This window comes from Alligator mississippiensis, chromosome 3, assembly GCF_030867095.1.
Source record: "Alligator mississippiensis isolate rAllMis1 chromosome 3, rAllMis1, whole genome shotgun sequence".
In the NCBI taxonomy this organism is placed as follows: domain Eukaryota; kingdom Metazoa; phylum Chordata; order Crocodylia; family Alligatoridae; genus Alligator; species Alligator mississippiensis.
Window position 1 is genome coordinate 267,953,157 of NC_081826.1, and position 24,326 is coordinate 267,977,482.

The 24,326-nt window shown below is 44.9% G+C and overlaps 1 protein-coding gene across 1 annotated transcript in view; it reads left to right on the forward strand.

Annotated features, from left to right (window-relative positions):
* ANKRD55 (ankyrin repeat domain 55) overlaps positions 1–24,326 on the forward strand; it is a 91,693-nt gene that overhangs the window by 24,902 nt on the left and 42,465 nt on the right. Inside the window, exons 4-6 of the mRNA XM_006274481.4 lie at positions 1,600–1,709; positions 7,819–7,879; positions 20,282–20,410. Coding sequence (XP_006274543.2) covers positions 1,600–1,709; positions 7,819–7,879; positions 20,282–20,410 — 300 coding nt within the window. The remainder of the gene's footprint in view (positions 1–1,599; positions 1,710–7,818; positions 7,880–20,281; positions 20,411–24,326) is intronic.

The window sequence follows — 24,326 nt, forward strand, 5'->3', positions numbered from 1 at the left end:
AATAAAAGATGCATTTTTTAATATTGTCACCAGAAGAGAGTGAGTACAACACTTGTACAGTTCTGGGCTTCAGTGAAAATATGAACCCCATTCCCTCAATGGCAGGTCAAGCAGCAAGAAAAGGATTGTGGTTTCTTAAAGATTTCCCTTTATTTTTGGTGTTGGGTGACATGGAAGGGCTGGAAGCATATAGCTCCTGAGCTGAGAGCTGACTGGAAGGGCTCAGGGAAGCCATTCTTCTACATTCTGCCTTGCCACATGGAGTCTTCTCTCATGTCCTTACACCAGAGAGACCTGGCTGGATGGACCAGGAGTTGGGTAGCACACTGGGACACAATCCTTTAACCTTAAAACAAGTTTAAGAGAATTCGGCAGCAGGCTAAGACCACATTTAGCAGGATGGAAGGGCTTACTGCCATCCTTCCTAATTAGGTGCAAACATGGAACAATGGCCTGCACTGTATAGTATGATTTATTACTGGATAACAGCCAGAGAATCTGTTAGTAAAGTCACTGCCTAATTTAATCACATCCCTTTCCTTTTATCTTCCTGCATACTTAGAACAAAAACAAAGCTTCAGTTTACCTGTGATATTTTCATCTAGAAAGATGTGTGTAGAATGTAGCAAAATGGACAGCCCATTCAAATGTACTCCATAAGCACATCACATTCAAGAATCAGCATTTCCTTTGCCAGATATTTAAAAAAATTATCATGATTAGAAGCCATGCTCCTTTCTTCCTTCTTTCCACAAAGGGGAAAAATAATTCTTTGAAAAAAAGAAATGATTGGAAAACATTTGGGTTCCTCAGGCTTCCTGGCTTCATCACTGCCATTTCTGCTTCCAGGCTGTCTTTAGTGTGAGATCTAGGAAAAATCTGAAGCAGATGCCATCCCAGACTATTGACTTCAGTGTGCAGCCAAGTGTAGACCTTAGTCCTATGTTCCTCTCACAAACGTCCCTGCAACCAAATTGTAACTGGTAGACAACCCAAGGAGACTGCACTTTCATCTTTCTACCCACTCCCTTTATCAGTATTGAGCAGTCTAACTTGACTTGTATAGGACTGATCATGCTTTGTAGGTTCTTCACCAGGGCCTTGATTTGAGGAAAGCACTTAAGCATATGCTCAACTTCCCTGGGATTCAGGATCATCTCAAATGCTAGGGCTCTTACTATTTAATATCAGTGCTAGTCTCTTATAAAGAAGTTAAGATCAAATGTTCAGGCTCACATCTTAATCTGACTTAATTAGCACCATATGTGGTCAGATACACAACACTTGCTAGTGATGCAGAAATGAGCAGTGTTTTAATCACTATGTTTATATCTCCCTCCCTGCCAGAGCTGCAGAACAGCCTAACTGCAGTACAATGAAGAAGCTTAGTTACAAAAATGAAATACCCGGGACTTAATAGGAACTAATCCTGAATTCCCTTTGAAGCTCAAAAAAGATGTTTTCCTGAAAAAAAAGTGGGCCAAATCCTTGGCATGTAGTCCATATCAAAGTCAATGGCACTACAACCTTACACACCAAATGAGATTCTGGCCCTGAATCTTCCAGTTACCTCATTAACATTATCCATTTTCCTTTTAGGGCTGGCTTGAATGCTGCATCAGCTTGCTTAGAAATGGTGCTAAGCAGAACATACCTGATAAAAACGGAAGGTTGCCACTGCATGCTGCTACTGCGGACCTTGATGTGAGGTGCGTCCCCCACCTTCAAACAATGTTTGATTGTAAAAAAGAAAAAGCCTTAGAGGTGCAATGCATGGTTAGCAGAACAACCAAAAGAGAGTGCCTTGTCTGGAAGCACCATGGGGTGGAGAGGTTAGTTGTGACGGTTACACTTGTGACTTGCTCTTATTTTTGGTAATTACCCCTCAGATAAATGAAGGGTCTGGCAGGGCTCTAGAGCTATACACACAGGGGCCATCTACATCAGATATTTACTGTGGAGCTGACTAATTAGCTCTGCAGTAATGTGTCAGCATCTATACAAATGGAGCTGTTAGGCTGGAGTAAACTAATTAACTCTTCTGTAGGATAGTACTGCCCAACACAAGTACTATCCTATGGTGGAGTTATTTACTCCACCACAACACTCATGTAGACACTGACTGGGGCTGGCTGGGGCATGAGGGTGCTACAGTGCAGGGCTGTCTATTGGTTAGCCCCACACTGCACCCTTGTGCCACAACCATCTCCTTTGCAGCACATTGAGCTGGGTCAGATCTCAATGTGCTGCAGTTCTGGGTGCATGTGCAAACATTGTGCCCAGGAGCAATAAACTCTGGTGCAAACTATGCCAGTTTATTGTGTCAAATTAATTTTACATGTAGACCCACCCACTTACATATCCATAATGCTATACAGTTGTGCCACACTTGTATGTTGATGTAGGGTGAAGAATCAACCTGAAAGCAAGGAAATTCTGAATGCAAGCTCCCAGCCTGTATGCCAGCTGAACCTCCCCTCCACCAATCAGCAGTGAGGGGGTGGGACCACATGATGGACAGCCCTTTCAGCCAATCAGCAGCAAGGGGTGGGGCTGTACAACAGATACCACTCACTGGTGAAGAAGGCTTACAAGGGGGCACCAGGGCCCCACAGCCAATCAGAGGCTTGGGGGTGGCAGGGCTACCACAATAAGCCATCCAAAATGGTAGCCAGCCCTGCCATCTGCCCATGAAATCAGTCGACCACCTCTTCGACTTGGGTAGTTCCCTGCTTATATGATTGTTATTACTGGAAGGGCAGGCAGCCTGTGGGCTTGTGAATGGGAAGGCAGTTGTCACCAAACAGCTGTTCTAACACATGCCATAAGATGGTGTGCAGTGGATTGTCTCATTTTTGGACAAATATTACTGGAGATATATCAAAATCAGAGAAGCATTTCTACAAAGTCAATCACAAGTAAGGCTCTGTTTCTGTCATTCCACTCATCACAAATAGGAGTTCTTAGCATTTTTTTGAGTATTTTAACTTGATAAATTTATGCAAAATTCTGTCTTGAACCAAATCATTTCTGGATGCAGACGTCATCATAGACTGACTTGAAGTTTAAGTGACACTGTTGTTAACACAGATGAATCAAAGCAGTCTTAACTTCTGTGCATTTGTCACAGCTTCTATCTTAGCCAACCTTTTTCACTGCTATATTAATTTTCCACCTTCTTCATTGTTTTTAATGCATCATTTCAATGGTGCATTTGGAGGGTTGCAGAACAAGTATGTGTGTATTATCATTAAACAAAACTTCCAAAGAAAAAAGGCTGTGTTTGCACAACATTACACATGCTGATATTTGAAAGGGAACAATTATTTACTTTAAGTGCAGTACGCAGGGTTCCCTGAGGTTTTTACACAGTCCCCATGGAAACTGTCAGACCTTGCTCCATGCAGGAGCATGCCAGCAGCTCAGCTCCTTTTCATCTGTCCTATTAGCCCAAGTCAACAAAATTAGTTCTAGATATGATTGCCCTGGTACCAGCAGGCAGGGCTGGATTACCATACCCATTAGTAAGATTTTCCATTGTATTTATTTTTGTTTTTTCATATCTAAACAGTTGCCAAAGCCTGGTAGTTGGTTATAAAATGATTTCTCATTCAAGCTTATGAACTAGCAGACCACTGGTACACATACATGTGCTAAAGGAATAATCAGCTGCACATAGACCGTGCAGAAATAGAAATGCCCAAGTCAATCCTCATAAACTTTTCATGTGCACAGGCTGACAAATTTTTAAAGTTCAGTGATGTTCCATGGGGATACTGAGAGGAAAGAAACAGTACAAGCAAATAATGAGAACTGGAATAAGCAGATTTTTCTTACTCCATGAATGGTACATATAGTGCTAAAATAAACAGAGCACTGCATGAAGTTGTGCAATTGGGGGTGTGGGACATTAATTTAAAACATCTGTATATGTCATATATTACATATATACTATTTTCACAGATTGCATCCTCTGTTCAGCAGTGGAACCATGTAACAGGTTACAGACCCATACAATACATTAATTTATCAAATACAATTTTATTTTAATATGTGCCTGGAGAAGCCAAAGCTCAGGGGTGACTTGATGGCAGCCTATAAGGGGTGTGCATCAGGAACTGGGAGACCATCTGTTCACCGGGGCACCCCAAGGGAAGACGAGGTCTAACGGTCACAAACTGCTGGAAGACCATTTTAGACTGGACAAAAGGAAAAACTTCTTTGCCATCCGAATTTCCAGAGTCTGGATTAGACTCCCCTCAGAAGTGGTGCAAGCACCGACTCTAGATACCTTTAAGATACGCTTGGATGCCTATCTTACTGGGGTGATCTAACTCCAGCTGACCTCCTGCCCCTTGGGCAGGTGGCTGGACCTGATGATCTTGCAAGGTCCCTTCCAGCCCTAATGTCTATAAAATCTACCAGATCTTTGGGCTATCAGTTTTTCTGTTTATTAATTGCAGCAACCGGTCACTAAAATGTTGCCTCTGTATCTTTGTAAGACCCAGAAGAGGCAAGACTCTATCCTGCTCAGAGATCTAAAACAGGCATGACCTTTAAGTCTGTTATAACACAAACCTACCATGCAATCAGTAGTGTGCCTCAGGAGAGGGGCAGTATATTTAGTGATTTAGTGATCATTTGAATTTAATGATCAGATCATACCAGCACTGAAGGGAAGTCAAGTCCTACAGTAGCTTTGGCAGAAAACTAGCTTCAGTTGATGGGATCTTTCCCCAAAAGCTAACTCTTTTTCAGAACGTTTCTAAGGACAAAAATAGGATTGAATCTTAGGACTTACACCCTTTACTCTGACAGCTGGTGATTTTACATCAGAGTTTATAAATAACCAAAGAACCATAAGCAAATAATTTCCTATTTAGTTTATTTTAGACAGTTATTCTAATGCAATTTGCCACTGCAGAATGATTTGTCAAACATAAGTCAGAAACAAATACATTCAAAGAAATGGTAGCTCAGCATTTCCTTATAGAGTTGCTACATTTTGGAACCTCTTTTGTTTAAGTTAATCTTATATTCATCTCAATTTTACCAGTTTTTAAAGCAGATTGAAGTTTGCCATAGACAAGTGGTAAGAGACTTGAAGGTTTGCTTTTATCAAATATCTTTATAAAGCAGTAGGAAGTATTTAAGGTTCAATTGTATTTATTTTTGCAAATGTACTTAATGCTTTAATTATGAAATCCTGTTTTATATTAATCCTAAAACAAATTAATACAATTGTACATTAAACAGTACATTGTAGCACAACTTGATAGAGAAAATATACTATGACCAGTTCAGATGAGTCTGATATGAAGCAGTAAAATAGATACAACCAGTCTTATCTTTCAGTGGGGAAATATATACATCATTACATGATAACTGAACATGCTGCTTATGTGTATTATGGCACTGACCATTACAGTTGGGTCCTCTAGTACAGATCCTCCCAGCTGACAAAATAACATAAATTCAGTGGCTGAGCCTGTGATATGATGGTTTAGATGTATTGTCATTTTTACTATCCAAATATGGCTTAGTGCCTTTCGGTAAAACATAAACCCCTGCTCCAAATTCATGGTAACTCCAGAAACAGCAGTGCTTTGCAGGAAGACAGTGGAAATCTTGAGACAAAAGCTATCGAGTAATAAACTGTTATTCCAAGAACAGCATCTCAGGTGTCATATTTTTATTTTTACTATTCTCTCTGCAGGAGGGGAGTGCTTATAGGTTGCTGTTCCACAAAAATAAGCAGATATGTTGCTCTGCACATCCCATTTCACAGTATAGTAATCATCTTTCTTCCCAGTGTCACCCAGTGAGACCTAATTTAACCCTATCTGGGTATGCCTGCATATGCACTATCCCATTAATCAAAAGGTAAAAATACACAATAGGTCATTTCAGAGACAGTAGTTTTCAGGAAAAAAACCTGCATTTCTCTTATTCTAAAACTCTAAAATAATGTCACAATTAATGCCTAGGTTATAAAAAACAGCACATACACACAACCTTCCTCATGCTGATACCTCAGGGCCTGTACTCCAATTTATCAATTAGCATCAGATTTATTTCTGATTTTAGCTGATTTTGAATTTGTATCTGATTTGTTCCAGAATTAAAAAAGCAGCTAAGAATTTTGGGCTATTCCAGAAATGTTCATGGAATAACAGCAAACTATCAGCTAAGGCGAAGATCCAAATCTATGAGACTTGTGTACTGTCATCCCTGCTTTATGGTTCAGAAACGTGAACTACATATGTTAGGCACATCAAGAGACTGAACAGCTTCCATGTGAAATGTCTGCATAAGAGCCTGAAAATAAAGTGAGAAGACAGACCAAACACAGAGGTACTGGAGCATGTAGGACTGACACACTTGGTAACCACTATCAATAAGAGGAGATTGCGATGAATTGGCCATGTCAGGAGAATGGGAGGAGACCGTATCCCCAAGAACGTTTTGTATAGTGAGATTCGAGACAGCTCTAGAAAATGGGGTCACCCTCTATAGCAGTACCACAATGTGTGTAAAAAGTATATGAAGTCAGGTATCCAGGTTGTAGCCGTATTGGTCTAAAGGAAAAGGCAATCAGGGCTCGTAGTAGAGATTATATCTTTTATTAGACCAACAAGATTTTTGCAAAAAAAATTCTTAAATTGCAAGCTTTCGGGCACAAACACCCTCCATCAGGCATTGGTGAAAAGATTGTAAAAGTTCTCCTGGGTAGAAATGAAAGTTCATATTTCATAGGATTTCAGAGAGGAGTCAATAGATGGAAAACTCCTCTGGGCAGTCAGTTCATAGCTGGTATGGAGCCTCTCACCTCTTGTGAGGATCTGTGATGATGCAAATTACCTTGAAACAAAGGCAGCAGCAGGAAAAAATATATGAATTAATTCAGCATCAACATAGAAAGCTGGGGGGAGTGTGCAGAATCCCATTCAATCTGGAGGGAACATTTGACACTGGGTGCAGGTCAACATGAAGCAGTTTTGATCCAGAGGATGGAAGAAAAACAAGGAAGAAAGCAATGTGCTGTAAACTTGAACTTCAACTAAGACAACATATAGTTTCATAGTAGCTAAGGTCAGGAGAAACCTGAACAGATCATCTAGCCTGACCCCCTGCCACAGGCAGGAATGAATGCTGGGTTCACAAGACCCCAGACAGGTGATCATCCAACCTCCTCTTGCATTTGCCCAAGGTAGGGGTGAGGACCACTTCCCTGGAAGCTAGTTCCAGATTTTGGCCACCCTAACTGTAAAATATTTCCTTCTGATCTCTAACCTAAACCTATTCTCCATCAGCTTATGACCATTGTTCCTTGTCACCCCAGGTGGTGCTGGGGAGAAAAGGGCTCTGCCTATTTGCTGTTGATCCCTCCAATGAGTTTGTAGGCAGCCTGTGATCTGTGAAACTTGTAACGACCTATGTTGCTCTGGAACTGAACTTGTCAGCTACAAACCGGTTCATCAGGCATCTGACTGGGCTTCTTATGTGTACACCATGATCCACAGGATCAACGGTTGCCTGTTCCAGATTTTAACTGCTTTTAAATTTTTGGAGCTATCGCTCTGCTTATTCCATGTGCTAAGCCTTTGTTGTCACATTTAAACAAATTTTTATCCACAAAGCTCAAAAGCAGATCTAGGTTTGGATTTCCAAGATGAATTCTCCTGATCAGAGGTTCTGCTTGATGTTTATCGCTATTTTTAATATTGTTTTGCGTTCCAGATTGTGCTGTGCTAAAAATGTTAGTTTTTCAGTTTTAGTCTTAGATGTAACATATTAACTGTATCTTTGTTTCCACAGGCTTCTAACTGTGCTGCTGCAGCAATCAAATCTTAGTGAAATTAATCATCAGGACAATGAGGTGAGTATATGTGCACTGGAATCATTGTCCCACACAGTGAAGTTCCTGCAGTCTAGATGGGTCCACTGTACTATCTACTGATAGTAAGCTGTACTACTATGCAGTGATCAGCATGTCTCAGTTCAGGTCCTTACAGCACTTTGCAAAGGCTGCTATACATTTTCCTGCTGTATATGTCTTGTTCAGCTCCTAAGCACAGATCTCCAGGACAACTGCTAACAGGTGGGAGGAAACCTTTGATTGATAAACCCATCTCTTCCACACGCTATCAGTTATGGGGGTATCCCTAGCAAACATTTCTTAACCAACTTGTTAGGAAAGGTATTCATTCACTTATTTCAAAGTTAGACACCAGAACTAATTTTCTGCTTTGCTAGGCATCCCACCATCAGGGAACTGGAGCCATTAGGAATTTTGCCCAATTGCTATGGTCCGTAAAGGCCCATACAACAGCTAAAGATATGGCTGCAGGAGAGTATACAAACCAGTTGGGGTACACCAACTGCCCAGGGTAAGTATTTCCCAATGCCAAAGAATAAATTCTCAGCTTGGCATATCTACTTGTTTACCAGCACATGTGCAGCCCAAAGGGGCCAGAGCACAACAGAGTATTAGACTCAGTTTTCATATAAATCGCTTTAGTTCTGGCAGCAACTTTAAAATCCTGCTGACCTCCATAGCTCCCCAAACCTCCAGGGGCCAGGACCAGGGGAGCTAGTCATTTAACTTCCTCTCTGACAGTGTTCCCTCTAAGCTGCGCATGTGTGCAGCCGTGCACAAGTAAAAATCCTGCTGCACACAAACTTTTTAAAGCCGCGCATCCTCCCGGAGAGGAGCTGGGCGTAGAGTGCAGTGGAGGCACTGGGGCCGGCATGGGACACTTACTGAAGGTAAGCTCCTCACTCCTCATCCAGGGCAGGCAGCAGCTCCTCCCCGAGGTGAGGCAGGGGCAGGGATGGGGATGGAAATGGGGGCTGGGGCTGGGGGCTGGCGCGGGCTCCTCTGGCTCCGGGGAACTGCTCCACTCCCCCGCATCACCTCAGGGAGCGAGGAGGCGCATGGCATCAGGGCTGGGGAGTGGAGCAATTCCCCAGAGCCAGCAAGGCCTGCACCAGCCCCAGCCCCCAGCCCTGCCTTGCCTCACCTTGGGGAGTGAATTTGGATAGAGTGCTTTCACCAAAACTTTAAAAAGAACCAAACCATTGAACTGGTAAAACTTTGTTGATAAAAATATGGAACCAGAGTTGTATGAACTTCTCAAGCAACTTTTGGCAATATTAACCTCTCTTGCAGGTGCAGAGAGTACTTTGCTTGATTCAGATTGTTCTGATCAATTATTACTTAGGGATAGAAAATTTGTTTTTTCCTCTTTCAATCTAGAAATAATAACTAGATACATGAGGATGCGATACATTAGTTCTAAAATCTTGCAGAGTACAGCAATAACAAACAATTAATTTATTAGTTATGGATAATACTTTTTAATAAAGCATTTAGTTTTGAATGCAAAACATAACTCTTTTTTTCCTTGGGTATCAAGAATTTATAAGAAATTTTCTTTAATGAAAAAAATTAAATATTTTTGCGCATTTAAATAGCTTCAAATTTTCATTCAAAATCACCTTGACAAAACTATAGTAAGATATTCAGCATCTAGTAAATCAGAAATACCTTTCTCAGGTACGATCATGATAGATTCTTATATTTTAAGTTTTTAGGTGTTAAGCTACAATTGATTGTGTCTAGCCCATGGCTGCCCCACAGCACTCCACTGCGCTGCTCTGGGCTGCAGTTAGCATGGCAAAGGGTGGTGGCTGAACCCTGCCCACTCCCACCTGGACACTTACTTTGGGACACCTACTGGCAGACTGCGTCGAAAGGGGGAGGCGGGACTGAAGCGGCATGCTCACAGACCGTTACTCCTTAGAGGGAATATTGATCTCTGATCTTATACTTCATGTCCAACCATCCATACTGTGGTTTGCAGAGGCTGTTTATAACTGCTTACACAGGACCTGTGAGATGATCCTCTGTTGACACCGTGGAGTTGTCAGTAATCTCCATAGAACCCGGAACAATACTCTGAATCTTTAATGTTTTACTGTATGTTTCCACAAAAAATAATCTTTAAGTCAAAAGTTCTTTAAATACCACCTGACACCAGGAAAATATTTTTCCACTGTTCAGTGCTAGACCCTACATATTCATGTGTTCTTGGAAATGTGACTGCTCAAGGCTAGTTTTGACTAACAAAGACCTCCTCCCCCTTCCTATTCCTGTCTGGAAGGATAACGGTGAAGTTTTCCTACCTATAAGCTTTATAAAAAAAATACCTCACAAAAGAACCATATAAATACAGTCAGTAGTATGGAATACATCTGGAGGTTTCACAATTTCTGTGACTGTGGTTGCCTATGATTTTATGCATGGAGGCTGCCAAATGAAGATATGCACAGGAGTTCCCTGAAGAAGCACAGAAACTGGATAAAAATATAAGATAGGCCATTTCTCAGGGAGGACAGCAGGTGCAGACTCTCTGGTATCAACTTCCCTTATGACTGGATTGACATTGGTTACCCTCCCCTATGACCCCCATGATGCCCTCATACAGGTGTTACCGCCATCTTCTTTTCCTCTCTTCACCCTCCTGCTTGGGTTGGGTTTTTTTGTTTGTTTTGTTGGTTGCCTTTTTGGCCTCTATTTCTATACACATTTTCTCCTGTTTCTTTCATGTCTTTTTAATATCTCTTTTGCTGGCTCTTCTATATTGCTCAGCATCCTTAACTCCTCTTCTCTGGTGGTTTTACTAACCTCCCCTGTGCCTTAATTCCACAGAATGGAGCTTCCATTAATACCACCTAAGTCTGCTACCATGGCAAATATCTAGTTCAGCCAAACATAGGTTGATGATATCTGAAGGCCTCTATATGAGAGCTACCACCACAGACAGTTGTTTTAATGGCCACAAGAAGAGCTAGGAGGAAGACATCTTTTAAGGAGACCCTAATTATTTATTAGTCATGGCAGCAGATTCACAATACTTGTGAAAAGATTGACCATGTAGCTCACACTAATTGTTCTGATCTCCCTCTTCATATGAACTGGTTTGGTATTCATCCCTGAGGCTAGAAAACACCGGAGTTAAGCTTTGGGTCAAAACTTCTATAGGATCTTCAGTGTCCATCAACAGTGTTAGGTCTCCAGGGTGAAATTTTAGCTCTGCTGACGTTGATGGTCTAATTCTCATTGATTTCAAGGAAGCCAGGATTTCATCCTGTTTTTTTGGTTTTACAAAACCAAAACCCCAATGACTAAGTTTTGCAAAACTTAAGTAAAAACAAAGTAAAAACAAAACCCCTTCGGTTTAACTGGTTTATCCTCTCTTTATCCACACTTTAAGAGACTTTAGAGTTCAGAACCACTGTCACATACCTTAGGAGCACTGAAAAAGTAATACTGAGGAATTCAAATTTGGGGAAGATATTAGCAACAATATCTATTATTAATATGCCACATGCCATACTTGCTAACAGTGTTTTATAGATAAGTAAAATGGCAGACCCCTTTCTCAGGTAACGGAAAATCTAATATCAAATTTGAATTTCTTCCATTCTTCATTCTTTGGTTTTTCTTCTCTTGGAATCTAGGCAAGAACCAAAGACCTAATTTCTACACCATGTATTTTCACTTGTGCAAAGTGGTGAAAATGCTGTTCTTTCCAAATGGCACTTCAGCAGGATGTTGTTTAGGTAACTTGGTAGGGAACATCTGCAACATTATAGATTTTGAGTAAAATTGTGTATGTAGATATGTTTTTGATATTGATGAAGATAAACCTACATGACTGGGCAACTGAGTCCATCATTTATTGTTTGCTTTGGTAGTTGTTTTTTAAATGACAATACAGTATGTTTATATTTTAACATTACTGTTGACATACTAGGATGCATTTCTCATCTGGCACAAACTGGCATAATTCCATTGATATCAATGAAGCAATATTGATTTACTACTGAGACTCCAACCCATGCTATTTATTTTAGGTCAGAGTTAATATAAAATGCAAGCCTAAAATGAACCTTCTAATGGAAACTGAATACAAATTTGACTATGAGAAAGTTTTCCTCTACCCATAAAGCTGCTGATGCGTTACTTAAAAACAGGCTATAATAATTATAACAGTGCAACAGGACCAGTGTTTCAGGGGTGACCATCACATCCCCTGGTGGCAACTCAACTCCTGCTCCACTCCAACTCTAAGGTGCACCCCACCCCCACCTTTGCTCTTGTTTGCATACTTCGATCTTGTGTGCAGCCTCCCTTTCCAAGGTTTATTAAGCCTTAGAGGGAGCTATAACCTATCCTCTGCACACAGATCCCTCTCAGACCTACTATATGGGCCTTTCTGGCCTGCACATGCTTCTCACAGGCACCTGTTGCCTTCTGAGCTCATCACAGCCTCTGTATCTCCCTAATAGCCATGTCCATGCCTTGCAGGTGTTTCCACTCATCACAAACCACTAGGCCACCTCCAGCCTCCTCTCCCTTGTCAGGACCTCAGCCTTCCCAGCTTCTGCCCCCCACACCGCTCTGCTGTTCACTTTGGCCTAGACGCACAGCACCAGACCTGGCTTCTTGGGATCCAGCCCCTATTTCACCCTTCTGGACTATCTCCACTTCTCATGGGCTGTGGGCTCTCTAGCCCTGTTTCTGCCCCTCCTTGACTACAGGTCCTCGACCCGTGCTTTGTTTCTCCCAGGTTATTATCTCTGCCTCTCTCTGGGCTGTGGGAGCTCTGGCCCTGTCACTGCCCCTTTTGGACAGTGGTCCCCTGGCCCCAATCTCTGCCCCTCTTGGGCTATGGGGTCTCTGACCTATTCTCTCTCTTACATTGTAGTCAAGCCCCTGCTCTCTGGCAGGGCTCCAGACAGCCATGTACCCCTTGGGCACCACTGGGACCTCCTTTCACCCCTTTCTAGTCCAACCTAAACCAGCAGTATAATTATAACAAAAAAGCAAGACCACTGGTTATAACTAAGGCTCTTGGCACACTGGCTGTTTAACAAAACCTCTACTCATCCTGGGTCTCAACTCCCTGTAAGCCCCCCAGTTCCTAATGTAACCCTGGCAGCAGTGCTACCCGCAACCACGTCCAAATTTTCAGGATCTTGGGATGCCAATAGGTCTCAGTCAACTCCCACTCCATCTACAGGCTGGGAGCCACCATTCAGTGGAGTGCTCTCCCATGGTTCTCCCTGTACCAGATCACATACTAAATGACTATTTACAATAATTTATTATTTACAATAGCAACTAAGAAATTAACAGATTTGGCATCACATAGATAACAAACACAATATTTTTCAATGAGCTTGATAATTATCTATACCTGCAAATAAAAGCAAATACTTATCATATAGCAAAAGCAATTGTGTTATCAAATTTAGTATTCAGACAGCTTATAACAGGTATATACACTTAAACAGCCAGATCCCCCACAGAATCACTCTGTCCGCAGCAAAGCAATCAACTGTGAGATGGCTGCAGTTGAGCACCAGTGGAGCTGTGCTCACTCTGCCTCAGAAGAGGTGTGGCAATGCTATCATCTGGTCCAAAGATGGAGTTGTCTGTCAGGCCCTTGGGTGCACCTGCTCCTGAGACCGGGGTTTCTTCCCTTTTCCAGTCTTTCCTGGATGTCCTGCTCCTTTAGTAAAGGATATCCAGTGATCCTGGGTGCTCAGTAGCTTATGGCTCCTCTGCCCTCAGTAGCAGCTCACTCAGCAACAATTCTTTTGCCAGTAGTCCTCTCAGAAGCAATTGTCCTGGTAGCAGCCCCTTTCAGAAGCAGACCTTCTCCCCCGCAGCCCTCAGCTAATCTCTCTCCCAGATCTCTCCCTTTTTCTTTTCTTTTTTCCTGGGCTTCCCACCTCAGACAGAGTTTCAACTGTCCAGTCCCATGTATGCATTCTGCAGGCTTCAGCTCCAAGCTTCAGCTGGTTAACGCCTACTATATCTGCGTGCACAGCCTGCTGCAAATCCAAATCCCAACAATGCAAACACCCTGAATGGGATTGTAAGATGTGAGCAAACTCTTCAGCACCTTCACATTCTCCCCTGTGTTTGAGTTTACCAACTTTAGTAACTAGTAAAGAGTAGTCATTTATCATTTCCAGGGGTGCAGTGCAGGGGTTTCTGAAATGACACCTGGGGCATCATAAGTGAGCTTCTTTACTGGATTCACTACCCGAATAGGTCGGGTGGTATCTGGGAAGAGTGGTGATGCCAGCTCCTCCGTGGGTACCTCTGGCCCCAGAGAGAGTTGGCTCCCAGCTGGTTCTTAATTGCCAAAATCCTGGGCCTCCTCCATAGGAGCAGGTTCTGGGGTCCTGCAGACTTCACTACCTGGGCTAGGAGGCATTGTGATCACTGGCTGAAATGAGGTATCCCACTGACATTGTCAGCCCCCTTCAGCTTGCTATGAACGGTACGCCCTTGTGCTCAGCTTGAGACCCACTGCCCCAAGTAATCCTTGTCAGACTCACTGTTTAAGGCATCCCTCTAGCCCTGGCCTAGAAAACCAGGGGTATCTGGTGATCTCATCTGGGTCCTAAGTCGCCGGTTCGGTGGAGATTGCTGCCCCTCTGAGCCTGGCAAAGGGGGCCCCACTAACTCCCCTGTGGGCAGTAATAAATTGTGATGTACAGTCTTTTCTATACTGGCTCCAACCCCAGGCTTTATCTTATATACAGGCAGATTTTCCATCTGCCGTATTATCACGTAGGGAGTCATTTTCCACCAGTTGGCTATTTTATGCTTCCCAGCCACTCCCACATTTCTTAAGAGCACTCGGTCTCCTGGCTATAACCCTTGAGTGCGTACCTGGAGGTCATTCCTTGCTTTATGGCATGCTGTGTTTCTATGGGCTACCTCCTGCACTCGCTGGTATGCTTGCTGAAGCTTCTCCTGTAACTTTGCCACCTATAGATGATGAGTGACACACTCCTCCTCATTTGGGGTTACCCCAAAGCATAAATCAATGGGAATATGGGGCTCCCTCCCAAACATCAGTAAGCAGGGACTGACCCCAGTAACATCGTTTTTTGTGGTGTTATACTCATGCAATAAAAAAAACAATGTACTGACTCCAGTAGGCCTTTTGCTCCAGGTGGAGAGTCCCAACATATTTAGCAAGGTTCTGTTAACCTCTCCAACTGAGGATTTCCCTGTGGGTGATAGGGTGTGGTTTGCAACTTTCTGATCCCAGCTAGATGCAAGACCTCCACAGCAGCCGGCTCTCAAAGTCCCTCCCCTGATCTGAATGGCCATACACCCAAAAGTATTTATCCCATATACACAGAAAAGTATTTATCCCATAACACCTTGGCCATAGTGGAAGCTTTCTGATCTTGCATAGGATAGGTCTCTGCATATCGTGTGAAGTGATCCATCACCACCAAGATGTTACCCACATTCAACTGTCAGCTTCAACAGACAGAATATCTATGCACACAAGCTCTAGGGCCTTCAAGGTGGTAATCATATGTAAGTAGGCAGTCTTACTGGGCAGGGTCTTCCGCTGCATGCGTTTGGTCTTCCCATCACTAGCCATGCAGGGCCAAAAAAATCTATCACCGACTAGTGCCAGAGTCTGTTCAGCTCCCAAGTGCCCAAAATCATTGTGTAGTTCCCACAAAACTAACTGCTGGTACACTTTTGGGAACACAAGCTGTGCTATTGTTTCCCCAGAGGCCTAGTGGTGACTTGATACAGAACTCCATCTATTACTTAGAGCTGGACCCATTCCCACATTAGCAATCTGCCGCACAATGTGTTGAGCCCCTTCCCAGGCACAAGGGCTCCACCATTCTTTTGTTCCAGAATCTCATTAATTTCTGGGCCCTGTTTCTGGGTCTCTCGCCATTGGGGAATACTCATCTGGGGCAGAGCAGATTGAGTCAAGGTGATGTAACTCACCAGGGCTGCCAGAATGCACTCCAGGGGCAGTCCCAGGACCTCTGCCGCACAATCGCCTATCCTGTCCTCTAGAGATCTCCCCAGTCCTCCCAAGTTGCAGATGCTCTTAACTTCCTCTTCCTTAACCATCTTCACTCCAGGACCACATGGGCAATGAGAAAGGGCATCTGCATCTACATTTTGTTGCCCAGCACTGTAGTGTAGACTAAATGGGTAAGCTGACAGAGCAGGCACCCACCGATGCCTAGTGGCATCTAGCTTAGCACTAATCAGAATGTACATTAGGGGATTGTTGTCCGTCCATACTGTGAATTTTGTCCCATACAAATAGTCTTTAAACTTCTCAGTGACAACCCACTTCAGTGCCAAAAATTCTAGCTTATGAACCAGGTACCTCATCTCACTAGGTGTCAGGCTTCAACTGGCAAATGCAACTGGCGTTTGTTCCCTTCATGGTCTTGGTAAAGCACAGCCCCCAGACTTTCAAGACTGGTGTCTGTGTGCAACACATAGGGTTTAGCAGAACCAGCATAGGCCAGCACAAGCACTCGAGTGAGCCATGCTGTCAAAGTTCAGAATACTTTTTCACGCTGGTCAGTCCAGCAAGACCCAAAAGGTTCCAATGGATGGTGCAGAATGGCTTGAGTAGGTGCCACCACCATGGTGTGGGGGGCCTTGGCAGGGCATTTGTGTCTCCCCATCTGACAGCCCCGTGTTAACTCATTTAATGGTTTAACTATCGCAGCGTAATCTTGGACAAAACGCCTATAATATCCTGTAAATCCAAGGAACCTCTTGAGATCCTGATAGTTTTGGGGCCACGGCCACATAGTCATGGCTTCTGTTTTCTCAAGGTCAGTACTGATTCCGTCCTGGGAAACTACATGTCGGACATATTTAATGGAAGTTTGACAAAATTTACATTTGTCCAGTGCTCACTTGAGCGCCACAGCTTCTAGCCTATCTAAGACTTTCATCAATCTCCCCTCATGTTCCTCAAGGGTTCTGCCAAACACTATAAGATTGTTGAGGTAAACAAGAACTTTTGTCATGTTCATATCTCCTACCACACTCTCACTAACTGCTGAAAGGTGGATGGGGCTCCTGAAATTCCCTGTGACATCCTTTTGAATTGGTAGAACCCTAAAGAGAAAATAAAAGCAGTTTTTTTCCTTCTCCTTATGCCATAGGAGAATCTGATAATAGCCACTGTGTAAATCTAACACTGAGAACCACTGGCTCCCAACTAGACAATCCAGGGCGTCTTGTACATGTGGCACAGTATATTGATCGGCAATTGTCCTACCGTTCAAAGTATGATAGTCTATACACATCCTGATTGTTCCAGTTTTCTGTCTCACAATCACTATCGGGGAAGCATACAGGCTTCTTGATTCTTTAATGATTCCACTGTTCATCAAATCTTGTAGATGCATTGTCCATCACATCTTCTATTTTGGCAAGCACAATCTTCCTTTATCATTCATGAAATGCTCTAGTATCTTGTAGCTGTATGTGGTGCTCTACCCCTTGGCCAACCCCATGTCCCATTCATGAAGCGAGAAGACTTTGGGCCTAGTTTCTGCTGTAACTGGGCCTTCCACTTCGGGTGCACCGGTGAGTCTCCAAAATAAAACCAGGTGGGGTCCAACTCCCCCCCTCTTCAGTGGGACACAGTGGTGGCAAGGCCACATTTACTCCCTTCAGGTCGCCACTTTTTGCCCAGGTTCCACAAAAAGGTTCTGCCCTGAGGGGTTGACTACCAGCACCAAGATCTCCCATGGTGCTGCTTTCCTGAGTAAGATTATACCACTGGGGACCAGCATTCTCTTAAGCGATCCCTACCAGCACACAAGTTCCAACACTGCCAGCTTTTGATTGCCAAATCCCACAGGACACTGGCACTTAGTATGCAGCAGCTGGCTGCTTTGGGCAGACATGCACTCCTGGGCAGTACAAGTGTAGTGTAATGCTCCCATAGTAGAGTCACCTTTCTTCAGTGGCTAGTTCTCAATCTTTTGATATGCCACAGCACATAGGGCATGCATCTTAAGGGTCGCTGAATATCGTTTCCCAGCTTCTGCTTATAATACCCTGTCAAGATCTGAAATAGGCTGGAGTTAGTCCCCACTATGATTGAGGTCCCCTGCATCCAGTTGGGATCTGGACACACCAATGCCACAGTGGACACTTCTCTTTTAACACCCATGACACCTTTGGGGAACTTGAGGTGAGCTATTACATATCCGCTATAAGGGTAGGCTTCATGACTCAGACCGCAGAGACCTAACCCTGTCAGTGATTGCAGAGGCAGATGTTTTAGGTGTTGGTCATAAAAGGAAACAAAATATGATTGTCACCTGCAATCCGCTGTCCAGGACAGCTGCGTACTGGTACTAGTGTCCATCCACCATCACAGGTACCTCTGCTCTGGGGCTGACCAGTCCTGGGGGAAATTGCTGGGGTGAATCAGGGACCTGGAAGCTGAAACATATTGGGGTAGCAACCCGATGTAGCTGGGAGCCACGTGATGCTGGAGTAGCCAGCAGGGGGCAGGAAAGCAGGGAAATGGCAGCTACAAGCAGGTGGGTGGGGGGAGTGGCAGTGAGTGGGTGACAGCTGGGCGGGAACATGGGGCCCGTGTCGGTGCCCTGGGGCCAGGGCCAGTGGGGCTCAGAGTGGGGCAGCAGGAGCATGGAGTCCAGCACCAGCTATGTTGGTGGTGGGGCAGGGTTCCTGCAGGACTCTTGCTACCCTGCTCTGGGCCTCGCTGGCGCTCACCCTGGGACACCAGCATGGGCCCTGCACTCCCACGCAGCTGATGCTGCACTCCATGTACCCGCTCACTGCCATTCGCCCCTTCCTGTAGCTGCCATTTCCCTGCTTTCCAGCCACTCCAGCACCATGTGGCTGCCGGATGCATGGCCATGACTGAAGGACTCAGCAGGAACCAGCCCAGCCCCAAGGACTGGGGCAATTGCCCATGGTCCTCCCCTGCCATCCCCCCCCCCCATTCTTATCTGAGTTTCCCTCCCTGGCAGAGGAAGGCAGGAACAGCCCCAGGGCCCCAGGCCAGAAGCCTCTAGTAGGCAGAGGCTTCCGGTTGGGGGCAGGGGAAGGAAGGGGGCTGGGGGGGAGCTGTTTGGGCCTTGCTGCTAAGCTGCTGGGTCCTGCTGCCGGCTTCCCTTGGGTCCTACTGCCCCTGGCCCCTGTCATCTTTGACAGGCAGCCAGGAGCAGATAAATATTAATTTTCTAAATTTTTAAGGGGCCCCACGGGCTGGATAGAATGGCCTGGTGGGCCGAATCCAGCCATGGACTATATTTTGCCCGCCCCTGCTCTAGCTGCTTATCCCTTTGCAGCCAGCCTTTGTTTGTCACTCCAAGAACTGTTTACTACTGCTTTTTCCTCTTAAAGTAACAGGAGCCCCAGGCTTCCTCTTACACTGAGGCACTTAATATTTGCATTGGTCTCCTATACTAAGCATTTTTTATTGATTGTCTTCTCTTTTGACACAATCGTATTAAATTAGAAATTGCTTGAAATTCTTCCACCTTAAAATCCTGAGAAGGGGGATTTCCCTCGCAGAATGTCCTTGGTTATCAAACCTCTGTTATCTGAAGAGCAACTGACTTGAAACAGTTACAGTGCATTGAATACAGTATCTCTGAAGTTTGATACAGTACTGTAACTTGTAAATGTCTGTATGGTATAATCTTATCTTGTAAGCTTTATTTAATACAATACTGTATAACTTCATAAATCCTGCATGCTTGGGACTGAGCACCTGCCAGAAATTTGAAAATTCCATTTTTTTTAAACTGGAACTGTGGCCAATCGTGGAGTGGAGGGGTGGGAGAGGAGCAGGGGGGAGTAGTGGCGACCAGTCCCAGAGCAGAGACCGCATGTAGAGCGGGGTGGTGGATGGCGGTAGCAGCTGCTGCATGCAAGCTTCTCCCTCTGCGTCTGGAGGCGGTGGGGGAGCAGAGGCCAGTCCTGGAGCAGTGGCCTCACACAGACCAGCAGCACGGGGTGGTGGATGGCGGCAGTAGCCACCGCATTCAAGCTTCCCCCTCCACATCCAGGGGAGCAGAAGGGGAAGCTTTAAAAGTGCCGGATTTTTGAGAATTCTGGATTTTCAAGATCCGGATTATGAGGTTATACGGTATTTTATCTCCATTCTTAGGTTTCACACAGTACATTTTAACTGTTTCCTTTACCCAAATACAATCAGCCATCCAAACTGCTTTCCAGCAGGTGCTTTTCAAAGGGGTTTGGATAACTGAGAACATACTGTACTCCAAACATTTCTGAAAATTATCCAGCTTGTTTCTAGCAAAAAAAAAAAAAAAAGCAGACTGAATGTTTTAGAATTCAAAATCTTCCTGTGAATGATAATTCTGTGCTCTCTTGGATTGTGCTTTTCAGGGAATGACTGCACTTCACTGGGCTGCTTTCCATAATCGGCCCCAACATGTGCAAATACTGTTGCAGAAAGGAGCAGATCTAACTCTGGTGGACAAAGACTTTAAAACAGCTCTTCACTGGGCAGTACAGGTAGGAGATAACTACCAGTATGTTATCAATGCACCACTTGAACTACACAGATGGTTTTATTTTCTGAAATTTTAAGCAAGTCACAGAACATCAGAACAGAAGAATGGCATTTCTGTTTCCAAGTAGGAAAGATACAGGGCACAGGTCTGTATCTAACTGGAACTTTGCCAATTTAGCCTGGTCCAGGATCAAGCCCTCAGTTTTTACAGTAAAGCATCATTTTTATCAACAAATATTCAGTTTGGGCTTGCTCCTCATAGGTGTCAAGCACTATTACCTAATGTAGCAAAGCACTTATGTCATTGGGACTATTTGCGTGCTTCACATTTAGCTGGTACTCAAGTATTCTACTGGATAGGGGCTGGAGTAACAATGATTCAATGCAAAATGAGAATAACTTAAGATCACCCAAAATGAAATAGCCTAAGTATGTAAAATAGCAAACATGTCATACTGGGATAATGTTTTGAAGGGCCGAAGCCTCATTTCTATGAAAATCCCAACTTCTTTAAGGGAAGTGTCCTGTTAAACACTCTTACTGTCAAACAACATATGCCATATTGCTTCAGGGTAATCACTGGACTCTTGAAAGGTATTTCCTTCCCATCACAGAAAGTGCCAAAAAACTGTAAAGCTGTTGAAAAATTGTTGAGGGAATCATTAAAGTTATACTGTTACACTATGACTTATGAATAGATCCAGTATGTCACCTTTGAACTAGGGATGTAAATACCAGTTAAAAAAATATGTTTAACCTGTTGTAATTACAGTTATTAAATGATTAATTGGTATGGCAAACCCCGTCCTGGTTCATGTGAAGCTGCTCTGGCACCTCTGTCCAACCTTGCTATCTGCGGGCCATTTCCACAACCCTGTGGTGGCGTAAGGACTCAGCAGCTCCCCAGGGTCATACCTCGTGATGAGCTGGGTAGAGTAGGGAAAACAGGGAGTGCCTAATAGCTAGGCTCTGCAGGGTGGGGAGCACAGTCCAGCAAGGAAAGGGGGGAAGGGAAGCCATGTGGTGCTCTAGCAGGAACCGGAAGGTGGCAGGCAGAAAGAGGGAGGGAGGGGTGAGAAGGGGGGCAGAAAGAGGGGGGAATTTTACCTACACCTAGGGTCTGCAGACCCCAATGCAGCTGCTTGCAACTTCTCTGCTGCCTGCCACAAGTAACCTGGGCTCCATGGTGGGTGGCAGGAACCTGCTGGAGCCCGGCTACTCCTGGCCAGTGGCAGGGAGGCTGCAAGCAGCTGCACTAGGGCCTGCGGAGCCTAGCTATAGGTACTAGTCCTTGCTTCCATTCCTCCCTCCCTCCCTCTCTCCCATCTGCCCTGCCACCGTCCAGTTCCTGCCAGAATACCATGTGGCTTCCCTCCCTCCCCCACCCCCACCCCCCCCCCAATTTCCTGCTAGCTTGTGCCCCACTCTGTGATAAACTATAACTGGTAAGTTATAACCAGTTATCACTGGGCTCACTGGTTAAACTATTAATCATTTAACCATTCACATCCCTACTTCTAACTGTGACTAACCTTCAGCATCCTAACTTTCTTCTTTTAATTCTGCCAACTTAAAAAACCATGACAACAAGCCAAACAAGAAACAAAGAACAATCACACGATATATTTTAACATCTATAAAAAACAATCTGCCTCTGTTTACTGTTTTTCTGGAGCAAACCTCTCCCATACAGAGCATCCACAATGGATTCAACATTTTTGTCTTCCTAGTACAGGATGCAGCTGATGCTTCCATTACTACAATTACTTTGCCACCATTTATTACTTTCACAGCATTTATTCTCTGATTTCATATACTTTCTGCTCAGCTTCAGCTTGTGTTGCAGCTTTTGATTTTGCCTGGGTATTTTGAAGAGATCAGTTCCACCAGGTCTCAGGCATTTCTTGTGTATTTAGTCTAGTGCAGGCTCCATCCAGCTGACACTCTGGGCCAGGTGAAATCTGGAGGGCCCTGTGTTCTAGTTGTTTGAAAGGCCAGTCTATTTTACAGCAAGGCAAAACAAAAGCTTATCTCTACATATCCCCCTACACTTTCCTACAGAAACAATAAATAGGCAACGTAAAACTGTGGGTGACAGAATACTGCAGAAAAGCTCACCCCCTCCTGTGGGTCACAAATCCCATGCCCACTCCTTTCAAGTCACCCACGCACAGCTGCCCAGAAAGTAGAGGTTACTTTCCAGCTTGCCTAAAAGCAGAGGACGTGTGCAGGGGAGATCCATTTTCCGCTGCTGGGATTTGTTCTGAGATGCCTCTTAGGAAACTTTACGAGCACCGCTTTACGAGCACCGCTTTACGAGCACTTCTGGTGCTCTGGCGAGATGCCAAAGGACTGGAAGAGGGCCAATGTGGTCCCCATTTTCAAAAAAGGGAGAAGGGAGAACCCAGGAAACTGTACGCCTGTTAGTCTTACCTTGGTCCTGGGGAAGCTCTTCGAGAAAATTATCCAGGAGCACATCTGCTAGGGACCAGCAGGGGAGTGTATGCTTAGGGGCAACCAACATGGGTTCATCAGAGGCAGGTCCTGTCAGACCAACCTGGTGGCCTTCTATGATCAGGTCACTAAATCCTTGGATGCAGGCATCATGGTGGACGTAGTCTTTCTAGACTTTAGAAAAGCCTTCAGCACTGTCTCTCACCCCATTCTCATTAAAAAAACTAGGCGACTGTGGTGTCAATCCCTACACGGTCAGATGGGTTGCCAATTGCCTGGAGGGCCATACCCAGAGAGTGGTGGTGGACAGGTCTTTTTCGACCTGGAGGGATGTGGGCAATGGGGTCCCCCAGGGCTTGGTCCTCGGGCCTGCACTGTTCAACATCTTCATCAGTGACTTGGACGAGGGGGTAAATAGTGTCATCTGCGAATTTGAAAAAGGTGCTAAGATGTGGGGGGAGGTGGGCACACTAGAGGGAAGGGACAAGCTGCAGTCAGATCTGGACAGGTCACAGGGGTGGGCGGATGAGAACAGGGTGGGTTTCAACACTGACAAGTGCAAGGTGTTGCACCTGGGAGGGAAGAACCAGCAGCATACCTACAGACTGGGGAACTCCCCTCTCACCAGCACAGAGGCAGAAAAGGATCTTGCAGTCATTATTGACTCAAAGGTGAACATGGACCGCCGGTGTGGGGATGCAGTCAGAAAGGCTAACTCACCTTGTCATGCATCCACAGATGCATCACGAGCAGGTCCAAGGAGGTGATCCTCCCCCTCTATGCGACACTGGTCAGGCCGCAGTTGGAGTACTGCATCCAGTTCTGGGTGCCGCACTTCAGGAGGGATGTGGACAACATGGAGAGGGCCCAGAGGAGGGCCACCTGCATGATTAGGGAGCAGCAGGGCAGGTCCTATGAGGATAGGCTACGGGACCTGAACCTGTTCAGCCTCCACAAGGGGAGGCTAAGAGGGGATCTGGTGGCCGTCTATAAACTGGCCAAGGGAGACCAGCAGGCAATGGGAGAGTCCCTATTCCCCCGAGCACTACCGGGAGTAACAAGGAACAACGGCCATAAGCTGACAGAGAGCAGATTCAGGCTGGATATCAGGAGGCAATACTTCACAGTCAGGGCAGCTAGGATCTGGAACCAGCTTCCAAGGGAAGTGGTCCTTGCTTCTACCCCGGGGGTCTTTAAGAAGAGGCTAGATAGACACCTTGCCGGGGTCGTTTGACCCCAGTACTCTTTCCTGCCTGTGGCAGGGGGTCAGACTTGATGATCTGTTCAGGTCCCTTCTGACCCTACCAACTATGAAACTATGAAACCATACTCCCACCTCCATTCTTCAGTCCCTGTGGTATGGAGTCTATAGTGTGGAGATTATAACTTAAATATCTGAGCCTGTAGTAATCTCTAGTTTTTTGTCTGTCTGTTTTTACCTCCTATGATGTCAGCTTAGCCATG